We start from the raw sequence: 26,903 nt of genomic DNA on the forward strand, positions 1-26,903 counted from the left end.
GATTGCGCATAATTTCCTTAGCAATGACATGGATTAATGGTTGATTATGGCTGATTGACATTCCAATTGTATACCAATTAATTGGATGATTGACTTGTCAAATTACATGCTAATTAATTGGTTGATTGACTTACCTATTTCAAGACCTTCCTTAGGCGTGATTTAATTGCCAATTTTAGTCTATTTTTGGCATGGAGGAGCTGCTAATTTCAAACCAAATCAACCTTAATTTTAGGCTGTTATTAGTTAGTCATTTTTTACTTTATTCACTTTCCAATGTTGGAACCAATTTAATTTCCTTTCCATAACAAGCAGGTAATCATATTTTCAGCTATGCTTTATAAATAGCATGCACTCATTGTAATGGAGATCATGAATGAAAATACAAAAAAAGTGAGGTTTGCTTCTTCTATTGGTTCTTCAAAAAACTTTTGAACTTATCAAGGGTTCTTCCTTGTGGCGTTCAAACTTTATACCTTCGGTTTGTGATTCAATTATAATCATTGGGTTGAGGGTTGTTACTTTATACCTTTGATTCGCGTTTCATTTATAAACGTTGGGTCGGGGTTTTCTATCAAAAAAATCTGAATTTAGCTTTCTTGGGTTCGTATTCCAATATTGTTGTTGGGTCTCAAAAGCGCGTCGATTGAGGTTCGCATCAAACTTTCGGCTATTTTGGGTGGCCGAACCACCCTCAAAGGCCTTAGAAGTGGTTCGGCCACCCCTAGACGGGTCGTAAGGGGTGGCCAAAACCACTCCCATGGCAGTTCGTTAATTTGGCTGACAGAATAGTGACGAAAATGCTAAATTGATACTTATCCATATGTTAGGTACCATATGTCATACGAATTGAAATCTAGTTGAAAAAAAGAAGAAGAAAGAAAGTGAAAACCTATGTACTAAAAATGTAATTAACCCTAAACTTTTTTGTTGTAAGTTTTAGGTTTAGTGTTTTTATTTTTTATTTAATATTTTTTTATTTTATGTTTATGTTTACACTTTACCCCTGAGGGCATTTTCGAAAGTTTTGGTTAAAAAATGTTAATTATTGGTCCAAATATACGGATTTGATGGACGAATGATATTTTTTGCCAACGTCAAATACATTGTGGGGGTCTTTTGTCGATTTTTAAACATTGAGCGTCAAAACGCAAATGCGTGGATACTTTAGGAGGTAAAATGTATTTTTCCAATTTAGTATTTATTATTTTTTTGTTTAACATGTTTTGTTACTTTGGGATGCGATTCGCAAGAATAATCTGCGTTTTTAAAAGATATTGCTAAAGGTAAGGCGTTTGGCATTCCTATTTAAAAAGCACTTAATCTAAAATAAGAAAAAAATATATGCGATTTCTATAAGCAGGCTAAGAGATGCTTATTTGAAAAAAGTGCGAATTTCAACCAAAATCACGATTTTGCATAATAAACATTTGATAAAAAAAAAAAAAAAAAAAGTATTTTTTAACATGTTTTACCAAATGCCTTTATGATTTTAAAAAATAGCGATTTCAAAAACATAATCTTTAAAATCACACTTATTGAAACAGCAATCCCAAACGAACCCTTAACAAGAGTATAGTGAATAAAGATTTTGCTTCCTTATATATCGTCGGGTTTAAGTAGCCAAAATTCTCAAGCACTTATTACTATCCACCATCCAGCGTCACGCAAAGTAAACCGCTTGAATTTAATTAGTTGATTATTGAAGTTTTTAGTTAAAGAATACGCTTCATAAGCTTAATTTGCGGGGTTTTCTTAGAGGGATATATATAGATTAGTTTGATTATGAAACTTGGAAAATAAAAAGAAATGGTTCCGTTTTGATTTATAGGATTTTCACAAACCAAAGAATCTGATCCTGATTATGTTCACCAAGCTAGGAATTGCAAACCACATATTGCAATGAAGTAGCTACTTCGTTGCAATCTGATCCTGATTATGATAATGAAGTAGCTACTTCATTATTCGATCATCTTATTTTAAGGACCCTATAGAATTCAATATCCATGATTTCATTAATTAATGATGTTGAGAGTACTTGAGAGTTGTAAAATTTGAGAGAAAAGGAATAATTATTAAAAATACTTTAGACATATTATTACAATTTTCATAGCTGGTCGATATTATCAACCAGCTCAAAGGGAAGACGCGGGTATTAACTTCTTCCAATTCCATCGCCGTTAATGCTGAGGTAAATTTCTTCTTTTTTTTTTTTATTCTTTTTTAATCCGATTGAGATAAATAAAAGACCCATTGGGAAGCTTAAAAGTTTTTTTTTTTTTTTTTTTTCATCCTATTGAGAGAAATAAATATGACCAAGTTCCCAGGCAAAAGAAAGATACGGCCATCGAGTACACCCGTATATGTTATTGAAACTCCTTCCTTGATAAGAACTTTAGTACGGTGGATTCAATTAGAGAGAAATCCTAAGCCTTGTGAAACCCTAAGCCTCCCTTCAGAGTGCCGCCGCCTCAGAGGAGGAGGGATGCCCGTTGCCTGCATCCCTCCTCCCTTCTTTGCTTCCCGGTTTTTGTTTTAGGTTTGTTTCTGTCTTTGGTGTTTTCTGTTCTGTTGTGCTTGTGTTCTCTCTCAGTGGGTACTGCTTTTGGGGATTTTCACTCAAACTCTCCTCCTCCTTGTTTGTTTGTGTGTGCCGCCGATCTCCTCTGCACTCGCTTCGCTGCTCACCGTTCGCTGTCGGGTCATTTCACGCGCCCCTCCCGCGCCAAGCTTTTTGTGCCACCTTCCACGGCGGTTTCCAGCGAACTTGCGATCGGCCTCCTCCGGCTGCCGTGACCCGCTTTGAGTGTTTTTCGCGTTTATTTCCCTGTATTATTGTTTTTCTGTTTTGTATTTCCTTTGAGTTCCCTTGTATTTGGTTTTCTTTGCTGTAATTTCTTTTCCTACATTAGTTTTATTGTTTCCTTTATTTCCCTGTATGGTTTTAATTATGCTTGTAATAAGGCTCTCTCCTCCTGCTTTGCTGCGCCCGGTTGCTGCCTATTATTACTGGTCCAAACTCTTGGGTTGTGGAGGTGAACTTTATCCTGGCTTTCGAGTCGAGGAGGATGAGTATCGGCTTGGGAGTTTTGCTCTCAAGGCCGAGGAATAAGTATTGGCTTGGGGGTTTTGCTCTCAAAGCCGAGGAATAAGTATCGGCTTGGGGGTTTTGCTCTCAAGACCGAGGAATAAGCGCTACCTATGCATTAGATAGTGTCTGTTTGATGCAGATCTGAGTTTTAAACCTGATATTTAGTCATAGGTTAGCGGATGTTGTGTTTTGGTTGATTTGGCCTGTTGTTGATGACTGTATCTTTAGCTTCGGCTATGATTTACTTCAGAGCTTTTTGCTCTGTTTGTAAGAGCTTTAAGCTCGCAACTTTTATCAATTAATGAGTATGATATGTTTCAAAAAAAAAAAAAACTCCTTCCTTGATGCATATATACATTGTCATTTCAGCTTCCTCAACAGCAGGTCTGTTTTACATAGAAGTATAGAACCACCGGGAGAAAGAAGAGTTCAAAAGAAAGACATGGGAGATCAAATTTTTCATCCTCACATTGATGCAAATGGTACTCTCTCTCTCTTTCCCTCATTGTTGGTTACTTGAATACTTGTTAAATAATTGTCAAAAGTATAGAAAGTAGTTGCATTTACTCAATCTGGGTCAGATTCTGATGCTGCGACTTGAACACATTTGGAGTTGTCAATTTAGATTTTGCTACATTATACAACTTGCTAGTTTTATTTTTTTGATGAATTAATATAACTTGTAATGGTCAGATGCATGAGTATGAACACTGACTTACCAAAAGAACTGTATGAAAAAGCTGCATGGCCAGAATTCTTGCTTGTATCTCAAGCGTGTATTTGAGTTAAAATTTAAATAATGTAGAAATTAAAAAAAAAATGAACTGAAAAACCAGCATGATGGAACGTACACTTAGTGAAGTACTCCAAGCTGTACTTCTTCAGTCATATCTAATGGATCACCTGCTACATATTCAGTCTCTTGTAAATTTATGATCTGTCTCTTTTGTAAATCAACTATTTAGATGCGAGGAACTTACATCTAAGTCTTATAAATTTAATGATTGATTTACCAAATAGTTAATACTTAATTACAATTGTTTTATAATTAATCAAAAGGTCATTCCATTCTTCTTGATCCCTTGCTCTAACTGTTAAGCCAGATTCTATGTATGATGCAACAGATATTCAAACACATCAATCACAGCAAAGCAGAGATAATATTGGGAATTCAAATGTATAGAAACCACCACAAAAGTTTTCTGATGTAGGTTGGTGCGCATGGGAATAGGGGGCAATTACAAGCAATAAAAAAATAGTGTCAACCCGGGACGTCCGAATGAGGATACAAGCTTGTTTAAACGAGGATCAAACTGTCGTATTTTTTTTTTTGCTCATGTTCGTCTGGATAAGTAATTGACTCATCCGAACGAAGATTGCAGAAGCTGACATATTAAATGCAAGAATTCAAAAAGAAAGACTTAGATTGCTCTACTAAGGACTTTAATGAAGATTTTATTTGAGTAAAACAGATATTCCAGCCATCAAAAGTACTTCTTTCACTTTTTCATTCTAAAAATAGTCAAAATGCTATTTTTGACTTAAAAAGTTTTATTTTTCGATGCAACCCCAAATATGCTATGAGATTGCTTCTTGCAATATATTGGATTTAATTAGCTTCACAATTTGAAATTATGGTGCAAAAGTCTAATCCACAAGAATTACAAACATAAAAAAAGTAAAAGAAATTCGCATCACACTGGCAATTTCCATCAAGCCCACTCATTCATAAAACACAACAAAGCAACCCAAAAAAAAAAAAAAAGGATTTACCTTAGCCGTTAAGCTTATTTTTCTTTAGGACAAAGCCGAACGCACTTCAAAAGCAAAAAAGTATCAATCACACTCTACTTTAGGTCCCTTGGGCTCCAGTAAAGAGAAATTTGCTGCATGTGAGGGGCTTTACAGAGAAAAAAAAAAAAAAAGTTGATGAGGCTTTACAGAAAAAGAATGAAAGTTGGGTTTTGTATAAATAAATCAAACCAATTGTTCCCAGGCAGGCGAAGCAAACGGCCATTGGAAGTACTCCTTCCTTAATTGTCAAAAACCCCTTACGTTACTTATAAGAACCGTCAGGAGAAAGAAGAATTCAAAAGAAAGACATGGAAAATAAAACTTGGCATCCTCTCCCTGCTGACAATGATGCAACTGGTCTTCTCTCTCTCTCTCTCTCTCTCTCCCTCTCTGATTTTTGGTGACTTGCTTTATTTTATTTAGTATTAATTATTAAAAAAGTATCGCAAGTTGTTTGTTAATTGTTATTAATTATGCTGAATAAATTACCCAAATGTTTCACATGATAGATTTGGAACTTTATACTTTTCAATCTTATCTCAGGACTGATACGATCAACTAGAGATCTCCCAGCACCTCATTATACATTTCAAATCAAGAATTTTTCATTACTGTTAGGGATGGAGGAGGAAAAATGTCACTCGGGCCAGTTTGAAGTTGACGGGTATCAATGGTACTACATCTTCTGGACACTCCTTCTTTCAGCTGTTGCTTCCTTTTTTCTTCTTTTTGTTTAGAATAGTAAAATCTCAGAATTTTGGTATCCATATCTAGGAGATTGGTACTCTACCCAAATGGGAGAGAGAATAGCAACGGAAAGGGCCACATCTCTCTGTACTTGGAAATAGCAGATACCAAAGATCTTCCAAATGGCTGGGAGGTTAACGTGAACATAATAAGATTCTTTGTATTTGATAAAATCCGAGACAAGTACCTGATTATCCAAGGTACCTGAGATTAAGTTTAAAGCTTTGCTTTGCAGTTTGTCCATCAGGATACATATATATTCCTCGCTATCATTTTTAATTATGTTGGGATGTGATATGTGACTTTACTATTGCTTGTGAACATCAACATCTCAGATGCGAATGGGAGAGTAAGACACTTCCATAACTTGAAGACTGAATGGGGATTTGCTCAGTTGCTTTCCCGTGATTCTCTCAATGATTCATCAAATGGTTATCTTCTTGATGACACTTGTGTCTTTGGGGTGGAAGTTTTTGTTATTAAAGGTACTTGTAGAGGGGAGAGTCTCTCAATGATAAATGAACCTCAACTTAATTATTTCACTTGGAAGATTGACAACTTTACTGACTTGAAAGATGAGGATTATTTCTCTGAGCAATTCACTGTTGAAGGAAGAAAATGGTATGACTAGAGTTTTGCTCTTCTATATCATTCTCAACTAGTTTTTCTTATTCTGTTAGTTCACAACCTTTAGCTTTATATTTTGGATATAGGAAGTTGAACCTCGAGCCGAAGGGAGGAGAAACAGGAGCCGACACATGCTTGTCTGTCTATCTCTTGTTAGATGATTCAAAAAGTCTTCTTCCTAACAGAAAAGTGTACGCAAAATACAAGCTACGTATAAGGGACCAAATCAATAGCAAACATTGTGAAATGACTGGTATGGTCTCTTGATTTTCACAAAAATACGCTAGCTATAAACTTTCATTTCTTTTTGACACGAATAGAAGAAAATGCTCCTAAATATTTTGCATGAGAAATCTAATAATATGACCAACTCTTACCTTGCAGCTGAGTTCTGGTTCTCTAATCTCGGCAGTGGTTGTGGTTTCGGTTTCACCCAGTTTTTGTCAACTAGAGATCTCAGGAACACATCAAATGGCTACTTGGTGGATGATGTTTTGTTCATTGAATGCAAAATTGATGTTATATCCGTAGTTAAGGATTTCTCAAATTAATGTTATGTTTTATCCCGAGAGACATATATTTTCATTAGTCAATGTTCGTTTTTTGTTTGTTTGAGAAAGTGTTTGTTTTAACTTTTTAGTAATTTTTGTTTTGAACTCTGTTTGACATAGGTGGAGACCTAACTTGATCAGCTTTCTGAATGTTTTGGATTGTTTTAGCATGGTAATAACGTTCAAATTGTTTGTGCAATAGGAAAGAGACATTAGAAGAGGATAAAAGGGTGTCACCTATGTTTTAAATGGTTAAACCATTACTATTACCCATATGCACTAAGTTAGATCCGGTGTAGTTGATGGAACTGTGGTTGAGATTGTGGAAATAGGATGTGAGGTGGTGTGTGGCACTAGAATCAGGATACCAATTTTGGTCTAGGCCGCCTGATGGAGTGGAGAAGTTGGTTTGCATGAGGGGATGAGGCTCTTGAGTAGTGGTATGCTCTTCATAGAGTTGGTAGCAATCAATTGCAACATGGCCTAGACGATTACAGATCTCACAAATAGGACGTGTGGAGGAAGATCCATGATTGTAGGAGCCGCAACCAGTTAGGAAGGACCCACGGCCACGACCACGGTAGCCTCCATAGTTGAGGGAGGAGCCATGGCCGGAGTTGTTGTAGTAGCCTCCACGATTGCTACGACCACCACGGTGAGGTGGATTTCAGGAGGCAAGATGCATGGCTACATCTGAGACGTCCATGGCTAGTTGAGTTTGTTCGAGACGTAGCTCATAGGCCAATAGGTGACCATACATTTCTTCAATGGAGAGGATGTCAGCTCTTGTTGTAAGAGAGGTGACAAAAGAGGTGTACTCTGAACTAAGTCCTGCAAGGAGAAACGATTGTTTTTCAAGGTCACAAATAGGTTTATTGACGGCTGCAAGGGCATTGATGAGAGTTTGAAACTTGTGAAAATAATCAACGATGGATAGGTTGGCTTTCTTCAAAGTGGCCAACTGAAAGTCCACGTTTTAAATACGTGCTTTGGATTGAAACGCAAAGAGGGTCTCTAATTTGGTCCAAGCTTGGTTGGACGTTTTGCAGCTTGCTACATGAGATATCATCCTTTCCGATATGGTGGAGGTGAGGAAGCCGACGATGATTTGATCTTGCATCTCCTAGTGGATACATGCCGGATTCGTAGTAGTGGATGAAATGTGCTCCTTCACGGTGGTGATGGAGGGCGGTGGGCATGGAATAGATCCGGCCATCAACATACCCAAAAAGATTACCTCCTTTGAGATGTGGAATGAATTGGAGCAACCATGTAGGGTAATTGTCTTGAGTGAGTTTGTTGAGGTTGAAGTTGGAGAAGGTAACAAGTTGAGGAAGAGTGGGTTCGGCTGCCATTGATGAGCAGCAGGTATATGACGTGAGTATGACGTGAGGGGAGAAAAGAAAAAGGAGAGAATTTGACGTTAGTCTTTTGGTTGCTCTGGTACCATGTAAAGTCGGAGAATTTAATATTTTCCACCTTGCTGTAATCTAGCATAGGCTGATGATATATATAATATGAAGAGTTACAATTCAAATGTAAAACTCTCTTGAGATAATGTAATCTATCTATACAGTTTCAAATATATAATTATCCTAATCTAAAATATTTTAATTGCAGATTGTTATCTTGAGTCTGTTAAGATAAGACTGAAGATTATTTTATGAAAGTTTTTATCCTTTACACAAATTAACGGCAGGCATGTTGCTTGACATTAAATTTACTCTTTTACCTCTGAAGTATCTGTGGAAACAATCGTATGTAAGGTTTTTGTATAATGTATATAATGAATTAATTTTGCTGGCTCCACAATAAAGTGCCTTGAGGCATGTTATACAATTATCTTTAAATCATTTTTCAACCATTCCTTTTTACAAATTTAATAGATTAACTATCAGATTCTATAGTGTATTCATCCTTTCATTATAGAGATGGCTAAAAGATAGTTTAAAGAAAATGAATTCTATCATTTATCAAGTGCCTCCCTAATGTTTAGCCACGTTTATGTGAGTGTTGAGTATATATTTGTGTAAAATGATAGAGTTTCACATGATTGAAAATATGTAAGAAGTGTGAATGTGTGAGTTCCACATGATTGAAGGATCAAAGGAACAAAATAATTTTTTTAAGAAATTAAAGTTATTGATTTTACGATAAATGCATGTGAGCCCTCATTTAGTATATAAAAATGATATGTGTTCATTTTTTTTAATAAAATTTATTTCAATTTTGTTTCTGGTATTAAAAAAGCATATGTTTTTCATATGTAAAAAGGATATATGTCATTTTTATAGATCCTTGGTTGAAGGAAATTCCTCCAACTCAATTTGGAGCAAAACTCTATCCTCTGACCTTATGAATACTAGCACATAACCCGCGCTATGCGCATGATTCTTCATTATAATTTAATTTCAAAAAATTAAACGCATTCATCTTACTTTTCATTATAAGTTCAAATGTGTGTGTGCAAAAATCTATCACGTCTCTTTTAATGAAAATACATACTAAATGTTAAATACTAGTACATTACTGAACATGTACTTTTTCTTTTTTGAAATGTACCGATAAAACCCATAAAGTTCTAATCATTTCAGAAAAATACAGAGTAAAATAAACAAAATCTTACAAAGAATATATATGGTTCATTCTTCTTTGAAATAGTTGTCATTACTTTCTCATTAAAACAAATCAACCATGGAACAGTATGCTCCATGTTACAATGTCTAAGATACAATTAAAATAAAATATTCACTCAACAAACAAAATCTTCTTTCTTTTTAATACAAAATAAAACACACATTTCACTCAATATTTAATGCAATCAAATAAATCTCTTCAACACTTTCAAAAAATGCTAAAAAATCCGAGTAAATCACAAAAAAAAAAAATCCAATAAAATATTCAAATGAATTAAAACATAAAATACTATTGGTGTGATACCTATTATATTTCAATACAAAGAAACTTTCTAGAGAAACAAACATAAAAATAATGAATTTATTGTCGTGAAAAATTTATACATAGATACACAAAGATAAATCCAAGTAGCAAATTTTCAATTAAATAGAAACTCTAGACGAAATCAAATATAGTGAAAAAATAAACAAAATATTGCACTCAGCATTTAACGCGATCAGATAAATCCTCTCAGGTTCAATGTTTAATTATCTCTTCAGTGTTTCGAAAGAGCTTTTATTCTTTCTTTTTTCTTTTTTTTTTTTTGGCCAAAAATCAAATAAACACACTATAATCTTCCATTAGCCCACTGAAAATCCACACAATTTATTATCTTAATTCAGAAGTTGCAATTTTCATCAAAGAATAAACTGCAAAAAAAAAAAAAAAAAAAACAATTTACAAATATAGTTAATACTCAATTACAATTATTTGGATAGGGTTGTGTTATTCCTATTTAAGGTTTGATTGTAGTTTAAATAAGTACGATTTTAAAAATAATTTTTTTTAAAATTGCCCTTTTGAAAGGTTAAGAATAAGAATTACTTCGGGATTAAATTTTTAGGTTATTATTGTTGAAGAGTGGAGAGAGAGAGAGAAAGAGAAAAAAAAAAAAAAAAAAAAAAAAACAAACAAAGTTAATTCTTGAAGTTGTAGTTTTTCTCAAATAAAAAACATACACATGGAAGATTAAGAAGAGAATTACTTTAGGTTGATTTTTTCTATTGTTATATTTGAAGAGTTGAGAGAGAGACGTGGAAAAAAAAAGAAGAAGTTAAATCGGAGAGAGAGAGAGAGAGAGAGAGAGAGATTATTATTTTGTAGATAATCTATTATTAATCAAATAAACACACTATAAGGCTCCGTTTGTTTTGCCGTAAAATGATTTACGGAAAATGTTTTACATATTTACGGGTTTGGCGCGACGTAAAATAATAGTCAACGGAAAGTATTTTCCTTTTAACTGAAAAATTCTTCTTTAATTTTAGGAAAATGGTTTACGATTTTCATTTTTCGACTTTGAGCATCTCATTCTAGAATTTACAGACCATGCCAAGACCCGCCCAAGACCTGCTTAGGACCTAACCGGGACCTCCCTGGGACCTGCCCGAGACATGATCGAGACCCGCCCGGGACTTCACTAGGACCCGCTCGGGACCTCGAGGGGACTTGACCGAGACCTGACCGGGACCCACCCGGGACCCCACTGGGACCTGACAGGGACCTGCCTAGGACCCGACCGGACCTTCTTGGAACCTGCCTGAGACCCTGCTGGGACCTGCCCATGACCCATCTGGGACTTGCCTGGGACTTGATTGGGACCTGCCCAAGACTTGACTGGGACCCCACCAGAACTTGCCTGCAACCCGCTTGGGTCCTGCTCAATCGGGTCCCAGTCATGTCTCGGCGGGTCCCGGGTAGGTCCAGGGAGGGTCCTAGTCAAGTCCCGAGCAAGTCCCAGTCAAGTCCCAGTCAATAACCTATTAAAAGAGAGTTTGTGCCCACATGCAAGGAAATATTGATTAAATGATTAAATTTACTTATTCCTATCAGCTTAGGCTTTTAGGATAGGAGGTAATTTAACAACTTTTAAACCGCCTTTATATTATGGCCTTTTTTTGGTGCCATTTATTATTAGGGAAATTATATCAAAACACCTTGGATAAGCACGCCAAAATTTTTTTGTCCCTAAGTTCTTTTTTTCCACAATTTACTGCCTAGGTCAATCGAAATTACAATAAAATCCATGCCGTCAATTTTCTATGATTGCCGTTATATTATATGAAACACACCATTTTATTAGGGTCCACATCAGATTTTTTTTTTGATCCCACATGTCAACAGTGGACACGTTGGATTAAAATGCACTAGCACCAACCAAAATGGTGCATTTTGATCAACTTGGGGGTTTTATTGTTTAAACCCCCATCTTCACGTGATACCTAGGGATTTCAAAGGAGGAAGAAACCCAATATCTGCCCACATCCCGCGAGAGTCACGGTTCTCTCCCCACCGGCGCACCCAGAACCCACCCACCGACCCACCGTCGGTTCATCAGTCCGACGTCACTCTGTCACAGACTTTCCAGCCTAACTCCGTCACAAGTAAGAAGCCTAAGATTGGGGCCGTCATCCTGAAAAATTTATGAAATAAGGTCACCCTTCCATCTTCTCATGGCCAGATCAAAAAGGTCCGAGACATGAGCATTCCGGTCAAGTATCTTCTGCGATGATTGCACCATGTATGTGGTTGCCTGCGGGAACCATTTATCACCCCACACGTGGATGTCCTCCCCATTACCAATTCTCCATATAAGGCCATTTTTTAGAACTGGTTAAGCCACCATAAAAGTCCACCAGACAAAGGAGGGTCGATTACCCAAGCTCGCATCCAGAATAGAGCAAGATGGAAAGTATTTGGCTTTTAAAATTTTCCCAGCCAAAGAGTCTGCACATTGTAGAAGGCGCCAAAGCTGCTTAACTAGGAGTGCTTTGTTGAAAGTCCCCAAGAAACGGAACCCCAGACCACCTGAGCCTTGGAAACACTCACTCTTGCCCAACCCATCCAATGAATCTTGGAAGTGTTCTCCTTATATCCCCACCAGAATCGCTGCAATAACCCTTGTATTTCCTTGCAAAGGGCTACAGGCAATAGAAAGACACTCATACAATATGTTGGGATAGCCTGCGCCACCGCTTTAATTAAGATCTATTTCCCTGCTTGCGTCAGAAACTTTGTCTTCCAATTATTGAGACAATTCCAGACCCGGTCATTTATACCCGCAAAAGCTTGTGTCCTTGACTTCCCAATGAGGGTTGGAAGCCCAAGATACTTTTCATAGCTCTGAGTAGCTTGGAGTCCTGAAAGCTGAATAATTTCCTACCGCTTCCCCAGACTTGTGTTCCGGCTAAAGAAGATAGAAGTCTTTTCCTTGTTAAGCTTTTGACCCGAGGCGACTTCATATTTTTCGAGGAGCGTGGTTAATCTTCTCCATTCGACCGAATTTGCTTTACAGAAAATTAGGCTATCGTTTACGAAGAATAAATGACTCAATCGGGGGCCTTTTTTGGAAGTAGGGACCCCCGTTGGCACTCCATTTTTCTTAGCTCGAGACAATAAGGCACTAAGTGACTCCGCGCATAAGAGAAAAATGTATGAGGATAAAGGGTCACCCTGCTTGAGCCCTCTTGAAGGTTTGATGTGTCCAGCTGGCTGTCCATTGACTAGGATAGCATAGGAGACCGAGCAGACACAGCTCATAATCAACCTTATCCAACTCTCCGAGAAATCCATTTTATGCATCACTGCTTCGAGAAAAGCCCATTCCACTCGGTCATATGCCTTGCTCATGTCAAGCTTAATCCCCATGTAGCCCACCTTGTTCAACAATCTAGTATGCATAAAGTGTAGGGTTTTGTAAGCAGCCACAATATTATCTAAAATTAGCCTTCCCGAGATGAAAGCACTCTGATTTGTAGAAATGACAGTAGATAGGATCAACTTGAGCCGATTTGCCAATACCTTTGCAATGATTTTATAAATGACATTGCACAGGCTAATCGGCCTGAAGTCAAAAACGCAAACAGGAACTATCTTCTTTGGAATTAATGAATATAGGTCATGTTAATGTTGGGATTCAGATCAACTCCATTCAGGAAGTGTAACACAATAGAACATACCTCCCGTCCAGCTGTCTTCCATTGCTGTTGATAGAAATTTGCCGAGAAGCCATCAGGACCTAGCGCTTTGAGGGGTACCATCTGCATCAAAGCTCTATGGACCTCCTCCTCGGAATATGGAGCAAGTAAAGAAATCTTCAAGTCTGCCGACAATCTTCCTTCAATGGCCCTTGTACAATCATCTATCTCACGTGGCTCCGCCAAAGTAAATAAGTCCTGATAGAAGTTAATGAAAGCCTGCTCCACCTACTGTTGGGATGTACAAGTACGACCCATTCAATCATCAATTTGCTCAATCCGGTTGCGATGCTGTCTCTGGTTTGCACAGGCATGAAAAAAATTTGGTATTTCGATCACCATCTCTCAACCAATTTTCCTTTGCCCGCTGTCGCCATTTGATCTTTTCTTGTTCCAGCATAACATTTATTTCTTCTTTTAGCACTTTTTCAGCTGGCACATTGAGTGGATTGGCTGCTTCTTGAATATCCTTTAAATCTGTTGTCTTCTCGAAAATAATTCTCTCTGCCAGTGGCTTCTGTTTTTTGACCCATTTCTGGATCAACTTCTGGCACCCTTGTAGCTTCCGTCTAAGGACTGTCCAAGGTTCCTGAGTAGGATATCGCACCACCCATGCCTCTTGAACCGTTTTTTGAAAATCCCCAATCTTGGACCATCCTGCTTCAAAGCGAAAAGGCCTCCACTTTTTCCTTTTATAGGTCCCCTCCTTTTTATTGATAGTAAGAAGAATCGGAAGATGATCTGAACTACAGCACGTCAAAACATCCACTCCAACATCCCGCCATAAAGCACTCCATTCCATGTTGGCCACCGCCCTGTCTAGTCTTTCCATAGTGTACTTAATACCCGGATGCCCATTATTCCATGTAAACTTCGGACCCTTGAATCCTAAGTCATGAAGTTGACAATCCTCCAAAGCCCATTGAAAATTTTCCATTTGGCCCCTAGGTTGACAAATGAGTCCTTTTTTTTTTTTTTTTTTTTTTCCAGCAAGAGTCACTATTTCATTAAAATCTCCTACACATACCCATGGAACGGGTTGAAGGAAGTTGAGATGTCTGAGATGGTCCCAAGATTCTTTCCTTTTTGTAGTATTCGGGTGTCTGTAGAACCCAGTGAATTACCAAATAGGCCATGTACCACAACTACCAATCACCGCATTTATATGTCGACGGCTAGAATTTTGAATGTTGACAGTTAAAGAATTTTTCCAAAGCAACAATAATCCACCACTACGATCCACACTATCAACTCCAAACACATAATCAAAACCCAATTTTATTCAAAGATAATTGCATTTTTTGCTTTGCGTTTTGGTTAATTTCCATAAGAAAAACCAAATCGGGGACTTTTTCCTTTACCGAACGGCGAAGGTCACGAACTATCCGAGGGTTCTCAAGCCCTCGGCAGTTCCAACTTAATGCAATCATGGGGTCTGGCGGAGCTGTACAGCCGCTGCCACCTGGACAGTATGAGCATTAAAAATTACATTGTTCGAACTTCTTACTTTTTTCCTGCCAGCTGTGTCACCATGATCAGCCAATGGACCGTGATACACAGCACGCGGCGTGCTGTTTTACTTCACCCTCAGCCAATGCTTGCAACTGTTTCTGTCCGTGGGTCTCTGCATGGTTGTCAGAAGCTGGGCTGCGTCTTTTCCTGCCTAGAGAGAGAGATTTAGTCACAGAGAGTCCCTCGGCCAGTGCATGTGGGCTGTCTAGCTTGGGTCCTCCAGATTTCAGCTTTTTGCATGGCCCAATTTGGTTTGATTTTTCCACGTGTCCCAAAAGAGATGATGTGTCCTCTCCAACACTCTGTGAGTCTTTTTTTCTCCCATAATATTCCATACCATTTTTTTGCTGAATATTGCTCCATACTTCCATGGGCCCATATATAGCTTGCCTGATAGCATCATACTTTCTTCCCGGAATCCCGGTGATGTTCTGCCAGATTCACGTTATTACTTCGAGAATGTTCATGCTTTCCTTGTTTGGAAGGAAATATACTCTCCATGCAATCCCCCATGCAGCAATCTCCATTGAAAACATTCTTTCTTTGCATGGGAGAGTTGACATCTTCAAACTCCCTGATTGGCGATTTCCTGAAGGACGGCCTTGCCTTGCATGGGAGAGTTGGCATCTTCAGGATGCGTCCATATGGGAGTCTGCCAGGTATGGTGTACGTCCACGTTAGCTTCCACTTCCAAGGAAAGAGATCGATGATGAACTCCTTTTTTTTGTCGGATTGTTTGTTAATGTTTTTGTTTAAAAAAAAAAAAAAATGTGATAATGAAAAAAGTGTTACCAAAGAATGTCATTATTATATGAATAGTATCGCATGCATGTTACTTGACATTAAATTTATTCTTTTGTCTCTTATGTTTCCAAGGAAATAAACCTTTATAAGGGGAGTAATGCTAGCTAGAAGTCACTTTTGTATCCCGCTTATATAATACAAAAAATGAGATTATAAATTCAATAGTGATCAATTACAAATTCAATGATAATTTTAAATACCATGTACATAATTTTTAGAATGACAGAAAAATGATTTCTAGCATTACTTTAATAATTTCAAGGATTTAATTTTGGTAGCAACACAATAAAGTGCCTGTGCCTCCCTAATATTTCGCCACGTTTCTGCTAAGAACGTACCATTATAGAATCTCTAGAGACACCATGTTCTAACTATACATTTTACCTACCATCAATATTTCTTCATAACATCTAAAAAAAAAACAAAATGATTATTTTATGAAATTGAGTTCGATTTTACGATAAATAATGCAGGCCGTGAGCCCTCTTTCCGTAATTTAGGGGTGATGCATGTGCATGCATGGGAGCATCACTTTTTAATATTCACATTATATTTTTACTTATTGATCACGTGGAATATTTAAAATTCCACGTCTATTTATCTTCTCCTTTATTTTCTCTCCTTCTTTATTTTGGTTCATCAAACAAAAAGCACTCCACGTAGCACATTAATATTGTACGTTCCTAGAAATAGCAAGTTCTCAAAGCGAGATTGGCCCAATTTCACCCGGTCAAGACGACACTTAACCAAGCCATTCCTCCAAGACGATTTTTTTCTCAATTTTTGTTGTGAAGTGGAGTGTGTTTTTGTTTGGGGAACCGAGATAAAGGAAGAGAGAAAGAGAGAAAATAAAAGAGAAGAGAACGAGAGAGAGGAGCGAGAGTTTTTTTTTTTTGTCCCACGGTTCATTTAAAAAGCCAAACTAAATCTGAACCATCTAAATAACAAATTATTGTGAATTTTATTTCATTGCATGGAAGCAGGATCCAATCTATGCATGCACGTTATTGACTTGTTTAAGCAATAGGATCCTCTTCGAATATTCAGTTTATAGCTAAAAATTTTTCTTAGAAATCTTAAAGCCGTGTCCCCATAAATAGGACACGTGTCCACTAACCAAAAATAATAATAAAATATTGTTTAAATTAAAAAAAATAATAATAAAATATTAAAAAATAAAAAACTAAGGGTAGCCGACCAGCCCATACGGGGTGGCCGGACCACCCCTGTTGGCCTGGGGTGGGTCCGGCCACCCCCAACGGCCAAACTAAAAAAAAAAAAAAAAAAAGGAAATTAGTTTGTCCCTAGGGGGTGATCCGGCCACCCCAAACTAAGAAAAAAAAATTTAATGGGGTGGCCCTAGAAGGTGGCTGGACTACCATATTTTTTAATTTATTATTATTTTTATTTTTAAATTTAAAATAATATTTTATTATTATTTTTGGTTAGTGGATACGTGTCCTATCTATGCCTTTAGGATTTTTAAAAACAAATTCTAACTATAAACTTAATATTCTCCGGTTCAAAAATGGAATGGATTGGAGAGGATCCCTTGTGTAATTAGTGCATCAGTGCAACAAGATTTTGCACATAATCTTGTACATAAGACGACGTTTATAGAGCTGTTATTCCCAGGTGTTTGAGATTAGAGAAAATAATTAATAAAATACCTGATCCAAAAGCAAGAAAACCCAGGCTACGTATACAAGAGACATTTTCGAGTTTCCTCTAGCCCAAGCAGGAATCGAACACTTGCATAGCTGAAGAAGGTTGTAGCAAGCAGCTCCAGATTCCACATACACCAAAATCCTGGAAAGAAAAAGAAAAGAGTATATAATTAATAAAGCTGCAGAAAACACCCAGAATTATGGTGAATATATATAATAAAGGTCTTACACGAGAGCATCCAAATCTCTGAAAGTAGCTTTTCTCTCGGAGAAGAGGACGCGCTTGGATTGAGCATCTAAGCCTACTAAACAAGCTGTCAAAACAGAGAAGAGAAGCGCAGAAAGCCGGAGAAAGACATTGATTTTGTTAATCCCGACCTCCATTTGTTCGGAGCTGAATCAAAGTCAAATGGGGGTTTGATTTTTCATTTGTCCGAGTCTAATCCCGCACACATTTATTGCCGGGATGGAGGAAGCAGGCAAGTTGGCAGTAAAGAAGAGCCAAAATTATTGGTGTACAATCCACCACGCCCTTACGTCCGTACCATGGGGCATATATATGGTTACTCGTCTTAATTACATGCCCAAGTTAATTAAGCAACCAGCTGCATCTTATTTTGAGGTTTTAATATTTGACAGACTGGCATATATATATATATATATATATATATATATATATGGGCCGAAGTCTAAAAAATTGAGTTCAAAAATTATATCAATAATTTAAGGGGAAAAATCAAGTTTTTATATTATTTGAATTTAGTTTAACATTGATATTGGGTGATGACATGAACCCTAGCATGCAAATGAGACGTGTGACGTATAAAAAATCGTTAACTTTGACGGTAAAGTAATAGATGGATCAATCTAAAACTTGAACAGAACCTAAGGACATTATTTTTAAAATTGAAAACATAAGGACTAAATCCAAATCAAATGAAAACTTTGGGGCTAAATATGATTTTTTTTTTTTCCCTAATTTAAATTGTTTTGGGTCCATTTATTGCATATTTGGGGACTGTTAACTCTAATTGGACCCTTTTTCATTAACAATAATAATATCGAGTTTGCAAGGCATGGACACTCTTGATGAAATGACTAGTAATATATGGAATCCTCACAACTTAAACCTACTTGTATACTCACAAAAAAAAAAAAAAAAAAAAAAAACTATTTGTACACAAAATCAAGAATTTTTAGCTCATCAAAGGCAAAATATAAATATATATTTTTCTACAAGCCTTTGAACCGCTAAAAATATCATATCCAAAGCATGGTCAGTATTAAACCAATCCTATCAAAACTATTATTCGAAAAAATGTTCAAATTACCAGAATTAATAGTGGGAGCTCTAAACAATTTTAGGCAAAAACTTGTATCCTACGTACTTAATTAAGAGTGATCACCAACAAGTCGATCACCATCTCGCAGTTTGATCATGAGGCTTGATTCTTCGGTCGATCAGACGGCAATCAATCATGATCATAGGTTTTTGGGAGAATCACGGTTAAACTGCAATGCAGATCACACAAGGAACAAAATCAATGTGTGAATGTATAAACACAGAATCATATTTTTTTGCTAGGCTTTTCATTGTTTATTTATTTATTTTTGATTGCAAGCCGAAACAAAGCTGGAAGGTATTGTTACCTCTTTCACCATGGCAGTAAGATCATCATCCATGAAACTGCTGCTATAATGATGGAAACCACTTTCCTCGTCTGGTTGAGCTGAAAAATGTTGCAGGGCTTTGTCGTTGATTTGTCCTTCCAAGTCTGTCAAATTCGGATATCCCATAAAACCTGGATACTCCATATTTCTCCAGTTAAGATTCGCATCTCCAGTTTCAAAGGAGTTGAAGGAACTTCTTCTCTCGTCTTCAAAATAATGGCAATCACAGTTAGCATAATTTGATCTTCTAGTCAATGGCATGGCAATAATTTGTATTTCATTTTGCAGTAAACCATATATCACTGTCTTTTAATCTCAGGAGTTTCCTAGCTAGTTTTATCAATTTATCTGTTAATATGAGATTCTCATCTAAATTTGTTGACTGAAAATTTTCCAGAGGAAAGAAAAAAGTTTGGAGAAAAATTAGTCAATTAGTACTATGGTGTTACTATCCTAAGTGTCCTATACGAATTCATTGCAATTTTAATCATATTTAATTTGCAAGCTAGTTTTTAACGGTGGATTCTACATGAGTTATGTATAATTAATTTGGTATCAAAGCACCACTACTTTGAGTATGGAATAGTACACAGTGCTTTAAATATGAGATTGAATGAGTTGTGGCATTGTGGCTGAGTTTTGGAGGGGCTGACTTATAAGTTGGATTAAATTGTCTTAGTATTATGTATGAGTATAGTATTAAGTCATCGAATATTGATAGGTGAATGGAGCCGTTAAAAGAGAAATGATCATTATCAGATCAATGTTGATTAAGTAAGCGTCATGGACGTTAGCTGTGGAGTGTGGTGGTATGTTACGATCCTAAATGTCTCACATGGCAATCTTAAGTGTCACATTTAACTTAAGTGCAATCTTAATTAATCATATGTATATAAGAAAAATAAAAGGCAAAAATGCAAAATTAGTCCTTATGGTTTAACTGATTTACAATTAACTCCTAGTAGTATCAAAATTAACTCAAAGGTCCATGAAGTATGCCAAAAAAATAATTTAGTCCCTACAATCAAATTTCGTCCATTAATTTAACAATACTAACTTAAATAAGACAAGTATTAAAATTTTATTAGCTCTAACGTTTCACGCTATAAGAATCTTTTAAGTCAGTGAACGGATTTTGACTGTAGGCCATAAATTGTTCTTTTGGCATACCTCAGTGACCTTTGAGTTCATTTTGATACTGTATAAAGTTAATTGCAAATCAGGTAAATCAAATAGACTTAAAATATTGAAGAGATAATAGAGGATAAAAAGATTCAAGTACCAGGCATAAAAGTTTGAAGAGGCCAAGCAACTGAAGCATTGTGGGAACTTGCACCCATCTGAGTTGAAGTATCTCCAAGTATTTGAGAGGGGTAGCAAACGGCGCCGGAGGGATACGAACTAACTTTTGTACTACAGCTTGAACTAGCCTGATTCCCCAAAAATCCAATGTATCCATCATGCAGCTTGATTCCCGGAAAAACATTTGGATACCTAAATTCCGGTGCCGGGAGATAGGTTTTGGCCGGCACTAATGGAGATGATGATGGGGGATACCCATACATATGACTATGCATGATCCCCTGCTGCATTTGGCCCACAGCTTGGGGAGATTGCATGAGTTGTTGAAACATACCCATCTCCATCGATGTCGGATTTTCTTGTCCCAAATACTTGGGAAAACTACTCAATTGTTCAGATATTGGAACAATAGTACTACCAGGATGTTGGACGTAATTACTAGCTACTTGCATGTTCGTGGTTCCATAGGCATTGCCATAGCCTTTCTTAATGTCTGAATTTACACTAGCTATATTCTTATCATGTTCATTTTTTTGTTCCGCCATTGCACCGCTCTGCTGCTTCTTCAAGATATTTCTGTACTTCTAGAGTATATATACAAGAGGCATAATAAGAAACAGGATAGAATTAGTTTGACTGCGCTTTTAACTATGATAACGTGACAATGAAAATCTGTCATTAATTTTTTTATTATTATTAGTACGGATTCAAAGACTTATTTTTATTACCACATTATCAAGTTGTATCATAGTCATATAACAATCTAGTAAATAGCATTGCTCTAAATTATATAATTAAAATACAAGTAATGCTATTTAATTAGTAGACTACGACTTGCATAAACTTGATGACATAGTAGTAAAAATTAGCATTTCGATCAGTACTATAAAAAAAAATGATACATACTCATCTCTTATCCTACTCTCATATCAATGGGTCAAATGTCAATGTGACAGTATCTATCACTCTTTGGATCAACATTTATTAAAAAAAACAAAAAAAGAGTTGATAGGCATAGTTACATGAGTCTAGTGGTATAAGAGTGAGATATGAGATAACTATTTAGAATTACTCAAGTAAAAAACAAGGATTAATTTTCACTATCACATCATTCCAATTAGGTGGCAATTATTTAACAGTTTATAAAATAACATTACTCTTAAAACACATACAACTCAAACTCACCTGAAGATGGCTAGCAACATTTTCCCGAGTTAGTCCCGGAATATTCATAATTTTGAGTATCTTATTTGGAACTGCCTCTGTAAATATTAGGAAATCATAAATAATAATTTCACACACACACACATATATATATATATATATATATATATATATATATATATATATAGAGAGAGAGAGAGAGAGAGAGAGAGAGAGAGAGACACTACAAAAATTATGGTCATTAGCGGCGACCCAAAGTTGCCGCTAATGAGCAAAAAGTTGCCGCTATTTGGTGGTTGGTAGTAAGTCGACGGTAAAACTAAATACCGGCGACTTTCAAAGTTGCCGCTATTGTCAAGGTAATAGCGGCGACTTAAAGTCGCCGCTAATACATTTTTTTTTTGCCGGAAAAAATGATTCAAAATGGTTCCATGGTTGCCGCTATTATATATCATTAGCGGCGACCACCAAGTTGCCGCTAATTGTATGTCATTAGCGGCGACTTTAAGTTGCCGCTAATGACATAAGAAAATTAAAAAAAAAAAAATTTTAAAAAAGTCAATAGCGGCAACTTGGAGTTGCCGCTATTCCTCTGTCATTAGCGGCAACATCTAGTTGCCGCTATTTATCTCATTAGCGGCAACTTAGAGGTTGCCGCTAATGAATTAAAAAAATAGAAACTCAATAGCGGCGACTATAGAGTTGCCGCTATTTATTAAAAATAATTAAAAAAAAAAAACAAAAAAGAAAAGAAAGAAGCATCCATATATATATATAGTTGGGATGGCACATGCAATGCACGTGCTTCATTCCCTATATTATGTATCACTATAATTGTTACCATTATAATTTTAATAATATACATATATTATCCTATAAATAGATTTAATGTCTAGATTATTGAACAAGTATACATAAAATTTTCTGAAAAGTAAGACTATAAAAATCACAATTTCATATTCTCAGCAATCAAACAGATCGTAAAACCCAAAAATTCACACTATTACAAGACAGTCATTAAAGTTTGTAATTTCTTAGCAACCAAAAAGCCGTCGGATCCAGTCTTTTCGTTTGAAAACAACACAAAGAACTATACCTGCACAAACAGCACTACAAGAGCATCAGATATTTGCTGCAGGCTACGATGAATGGTTTTTAAGGAATATTATAGCCAAGCAAAAACACAACTGGTGCCTAACATGGGAATTTCGGATCTAGACAACATTTAGAGAAAAATTAGCAGTATGGCAAGCAAAAATGGGAGGCAGCATAAAAATACAAAATACTGCAGCCTTTGAGCATGAACTAAGTAGAAGCGACTCCAAGCAAAACAAACCAAAGCCAACTAAGTAGAATATCTGCAGTAAAACCAACCGACACATTAGGTAAAACCCCAACACCAAATCCAATAACTTGCATGAATATAAAACATTAATATGTTGCATTTGTTATTCCCCAAACTATGAATTTTGGCCTTCACTGTTCAAGGCCATAAGACAGTAAATTTGCTTTTAAAAGTAAGAGGTGTTAGAAAGCTAGCATTATGAGTAAAAAGGCAAATAACCCTTACCATATTTATTATGACATCTTCTAGGTACATGGGTCTGTTTTCCCACTAAGCACTCTACGCATTCATTTTTTGTAATGTTGAATCATTTACATCAATGAGATTTAAAAAAGAAAAATAAAAGCACTATTTTCCTTTTGCAGCACATTCTACACCATTACATATCTCCTATTAGACAGCTTTACACTATGAAGAACATAAGAAGTAGAATAAATCAACCTAAAATTCATTGATAACTACCCCCACCAACTGCACGAGCATCCCATGACTCTGCAGTTTCATATCAAAAGTGAAAGTAATAAGAGCCATTAACGGAACAACGTACCCCAACCAATACATGGTCATTGAAGACATCGATTGCTGCAAGGATTCCCCTGAATTAGAAAAAGAAGAAAAATTTATATGAATTAACTATAAACGTATGGAAGTGCAAAGACAAAAAACAACGAAAAAACTAAGTACAAAGGAATTATAAGAAACCTAGAGGGAAGTGCAAAGATACTTTTGGAAAAAAATGGCGGAACAAATTAAAGATTTTTTTTCTGGCAAGTAATCAACGAATAAGTGACAAAAGAGTACACTACCTAAGTACAAAGGAATTATAAGAAAGAAAAAGAAATAAACAGAAAGCAAGACAACAGATGCAAAACAGGAAAAAAAAAAAAAAAAAAAAAAACATATTATCCAAAATTAAATTGAGAAATAAGGGGGGTGTTGGCTGGATTTTCCAGCAAGACACACTCCAAGGGCAGTAGATTAAACAAGGGAAACACAAGAGAATAAGAAGATCAACTTGCTGCAAAAGGCAAGAGAAAAAAACAGGGGAAAAAACAGGGAAAGGAAGAACAATTTTCTGCAAGGGACTTGGCTCTTTCTTCTATTTTTCTTCTTCTTCTTACGTTACAAATTTCTGAAGCTACACAATACAAAAGACAAGAGAAACCTTTTACAAAAGTAAGTTCTAGAACCACACGTGGCTTCACAACAAACACACATTTTCACCTACTACAAACTAGAGTTTAATAAACACAACCAAAGATAAAAGTTGAAAAGTCAAAGCACATTAGTTTGTAACAGGGGGCAAAAAACCATAAAACTATATTGGCTGCAAAGAGGGAAAGGAGAAAGAAGAGAAAAACGGCCAAGCAAAGGGAAGGGAAGAGAGGGGGGAGGAGAAGTGTTTCTCCTTTGCATTGTGGTTATAGAGAAGAAAGTAGAAGAGAAAAGGAAAGGAAATTATTTTCCTTTGTTTGGTTCCTAGACACAGGTAAAAAAAAGAAAAGGAGAATCACTACTCCATAACAAGCTGCGCGTAATGTAATATTAGCAAGATGAGAAGATTTCAAGAACTTACAACAGAAAAATAATGTAAATAGACTGAAATATATGACCTCCCTTACCTAACCAACTTGCAAAAGCCAAATACTGTAGTCTTTGAGCATGAACTGGTATTTCATTAGCTATATCATGATGAATAATTGGGAAAAATGGAGGCCAATTTTTATCATCATCAGGGACGCCAGCTGATATACAAAATTGAAAGCAGAATTACCAATTTAGAGAACAGCAAGACAGGTAAAAAGAAAATGCATAATTTTTTACTGTAAAAGTTGTAGGTTGCGGCATCATACATCTAGAAACAGCATCTTCTCTCCGCTTTATATCCTGTAGACAGCAAGTTAAAAAGCACATTGAAACCACATTACTGGGAATATGTGATTCTCAAAAGTGCCGCATTGGTTCTTTCCTTGAATCCTCTGGAGGCTTTAAGTCAATAAATGGCTGCAAACATTTGAAATCCACTAAAGTCAGAAATAATTAATATGTGAAATGGTACATCATATTGTAAAATCACCAATTAGCATAAAAACACAGCAACAAAATTTCTTCAGTTGAAAAAAGATGGTTTTGCCAGTAAAAATTTTCTGATGTCAAAAAGTTGCATTGTTTCCAAAAGTAATATCAAGCTATGACAGCATGATTATAACAAGTCAGATATACAAAACCTCTCTACCATAGCAGCACTTTTTCTCTAATCTGCACATCAGGTTGGACATTATGACCAATCAAGTACAGCAGTAAACATAATCCTGCTCAATGGGGAAAAGGATCAAATGGAGATATCAAGAAATCAAATGGGACTTAACCAACCCACACTAGCCATATAGACGTCACACCATGCAAGTGTACTGGCCGGTTGGCTCCAACATTATCTATCTCAGTAGTTAATGATTGGTCATATTTGGTCCACTCTAAGCTATGAAAAAAGGCATTCTCCCTTTTAGCATCTGTCTAATCTCCTTGTGCTTCCTAATCCTATTAATGAAGACTCTACAACAATGATTCCAAACAAGTGTCTTTTTACATTTCATAAACCTATGATCGTTCTGTTCAACAAAAATGTAATGAACTAATCAAAATTCTTTAAAGTTCTCATAGGAACATTCTGGCATATTTGCGTAAAATTTCATCATTCTAAAGCTATAAAATGCAAAGTGGTCTCCCCAAATGTCCATCATGTCTCACCTAGTCCCTTCACCACCCTTCTGTTGAAAAACATGGCATGAGTAATGGTATGTCTATTGGATATCCAAAGCAATGGAAAATATCTCTGAAGAACAGAACAATCCAAACCCAGCAACCCCACCTCACTCAACCCTTATAGACAATAACTCAAAGATTTTACCTCTCCAAATTAGGAGATCCGGGTTAAAAAGAGTTCCAAGATCATTTTTTGTAAGGTTTAAAAGGACGTATCAAGACAATATAATTAAGACCATACACGATTTCCCCTTTATAAACCCAAAAAGAACTCCAAATCAAGGACCTTTAAGACCAGTTCAAAAGCAGTAAGTATCAAAGCAAAACCACAAGATATCCATAACCAATTAGATATTCCAATTCCGCACCCTGAAGTCTCCGAGTATTCTATAAAAAAAGCTAGCTAAAGTCAACATATGGACAGAATCACCTTGGAAACATGCAAGGAGACCAATAAGTACCTTGGGTAAGTTATTATCTACTCAATTGTTAAAAAGAAACTATTTACATTGATCACTACAAATGAACATGCCTAAATTATGAAACATAACACCTAACAAACGAGTGAAAATAGTAATATATAAATGCACAACTGAAATAGGAGGACATCATTTCTAAACAACTGAAATCGTCTTGTGTTTGTTTGATTTCTTAGAAACCAAACAAACACAAGACGCAAACTTTTTCACACTCTTACCTCTCTATTTTTACGAACTCCACTCACAAAGCTCACTCGAAAACCAGAGCTCCAAACGCAGCGTTTTCAGGCTTGAAAGCCATCGGATCCATCATGGGAGGGAGGGAGAGCAGCGGGAGAGAGATCGAGAGTGAGAGTGATGAGGGAGGTGAGTGAGAGGGGTGTTAGGGATTTTGGTGTTTTGAATGTTTGGGGAAAAAAGACGTGGTTTATTTTTTTGTCCGAAAATTTCAGAAACCCCGCCACTGGATGGCGCTTTATTTTTCGCACTGCCTCAAATAGCGGCGACCCTAGAGTCGCCGCTATTGAGGGTAATTTTTTTAAAAAAATATATATATATTATACTTACAATTTTTTAATTTTTATTTATTTTATTTATTTTTGTTTTTATTTATTTTCTCTTGTAATTTGTTTTTTTATTATTATAATATTAACTAATAATTTCCATTTAATAAATCTTTATGATAAAGATCATTAAGTTGATATTTATCTTATAATTAATTATAAGATCAATA

At 36.2% G+C, this 26,903-nt stretch overlaps 2 protein-coding genes and 1 pseudogene across 4 annotated transcripts; 2 read left to right on the forward strand and 1 right to left on the reverse strand.

The window, feature by feature from the left end:
* The window catches only part of LOC132185252 (uncharacterized), an 8,512-nt pseudogene extending 4,820 nt beyond the window's left edge, over positions 1–3,692 (forward strand).
* Positions 3,693–5,107: 1,415 nt separating this feature from the next.
* On the forward strand, positions 5,108–6,823 carry LOC148583887 (uncharacterized). Its single transcript, XM_088510671.1, has 6 exons — positions 5,108–5,242; positions 5,429–5,558; positions 5,660–5,832; positions 5,968–6,253; positions 6,346–6,512; positions 6,644–6,823. Exons 1-6 carry the CDS (start codon positions 5,194–5,196, stop codon positions 6,808–6,810), a joined length of 972 nt encoding a protein of 323 aa, XP_088366797.1. The 5' UTR covers positions 5,108–5,193; the 3' UTR covers positions 6,811–6,823.
* Positions 6,824–22,368: 15,545 nt separating this feature from the next.
* Positions 22,369–26,582, reverse strand: LOC132177941 (secretory carrier-associated membrane protein 4-like). Of its 3 annotated transcripts, none has more exons than XM_088510632.1 (5): positions 26,416–26,582; positions 24,782–24,932; positions 24,551–24,673; positions 23,476–23,524; positions 22,369–22,679 (listed from the first exon to the last, which is right to left on the reverse strand). In XM_088510632.1, exons 2-5 carry the CDS (start codon positions 24,840–24,842, stop codon positions 22,601–22,603), a joined length of 312 nt encoding a protein of 103 aa, XP_088366758.1. In that variant the 5' UTR covers positions 24,843–24,932; positions 26,416–26,582; the 3' UTR covers positions 22,369–22,600. The 3 variants fall into 3 exon arrangements, with proteins under 3 accessions (XP_088366758.1, XP_088366756.1, XP_088366759.1); XM_088510630.1 differs by having other exon boundaries at positions 26,389–26,582; XM_088510633.1 differs by having other exon boundaries at positions 22,369–22,941; positions 26,389–26,582.
* Positions 26,583–26,903: the final 321 nt, after the last annotated feature.

Source organism: Corylus avellana, chromosome 9, assembly GCF_965113065.1.
Source record: "Corylus avellana chromosome 9, dhCorAvel1.hap1.2, whole genome shotgun sequence".
Taxonomy (NCBI): Eukaryota; Viridiplantae; Streptophyta; class Magnoliopsida; order Fagales; family Betulaceae; genus Corylus; species Corylus avellana.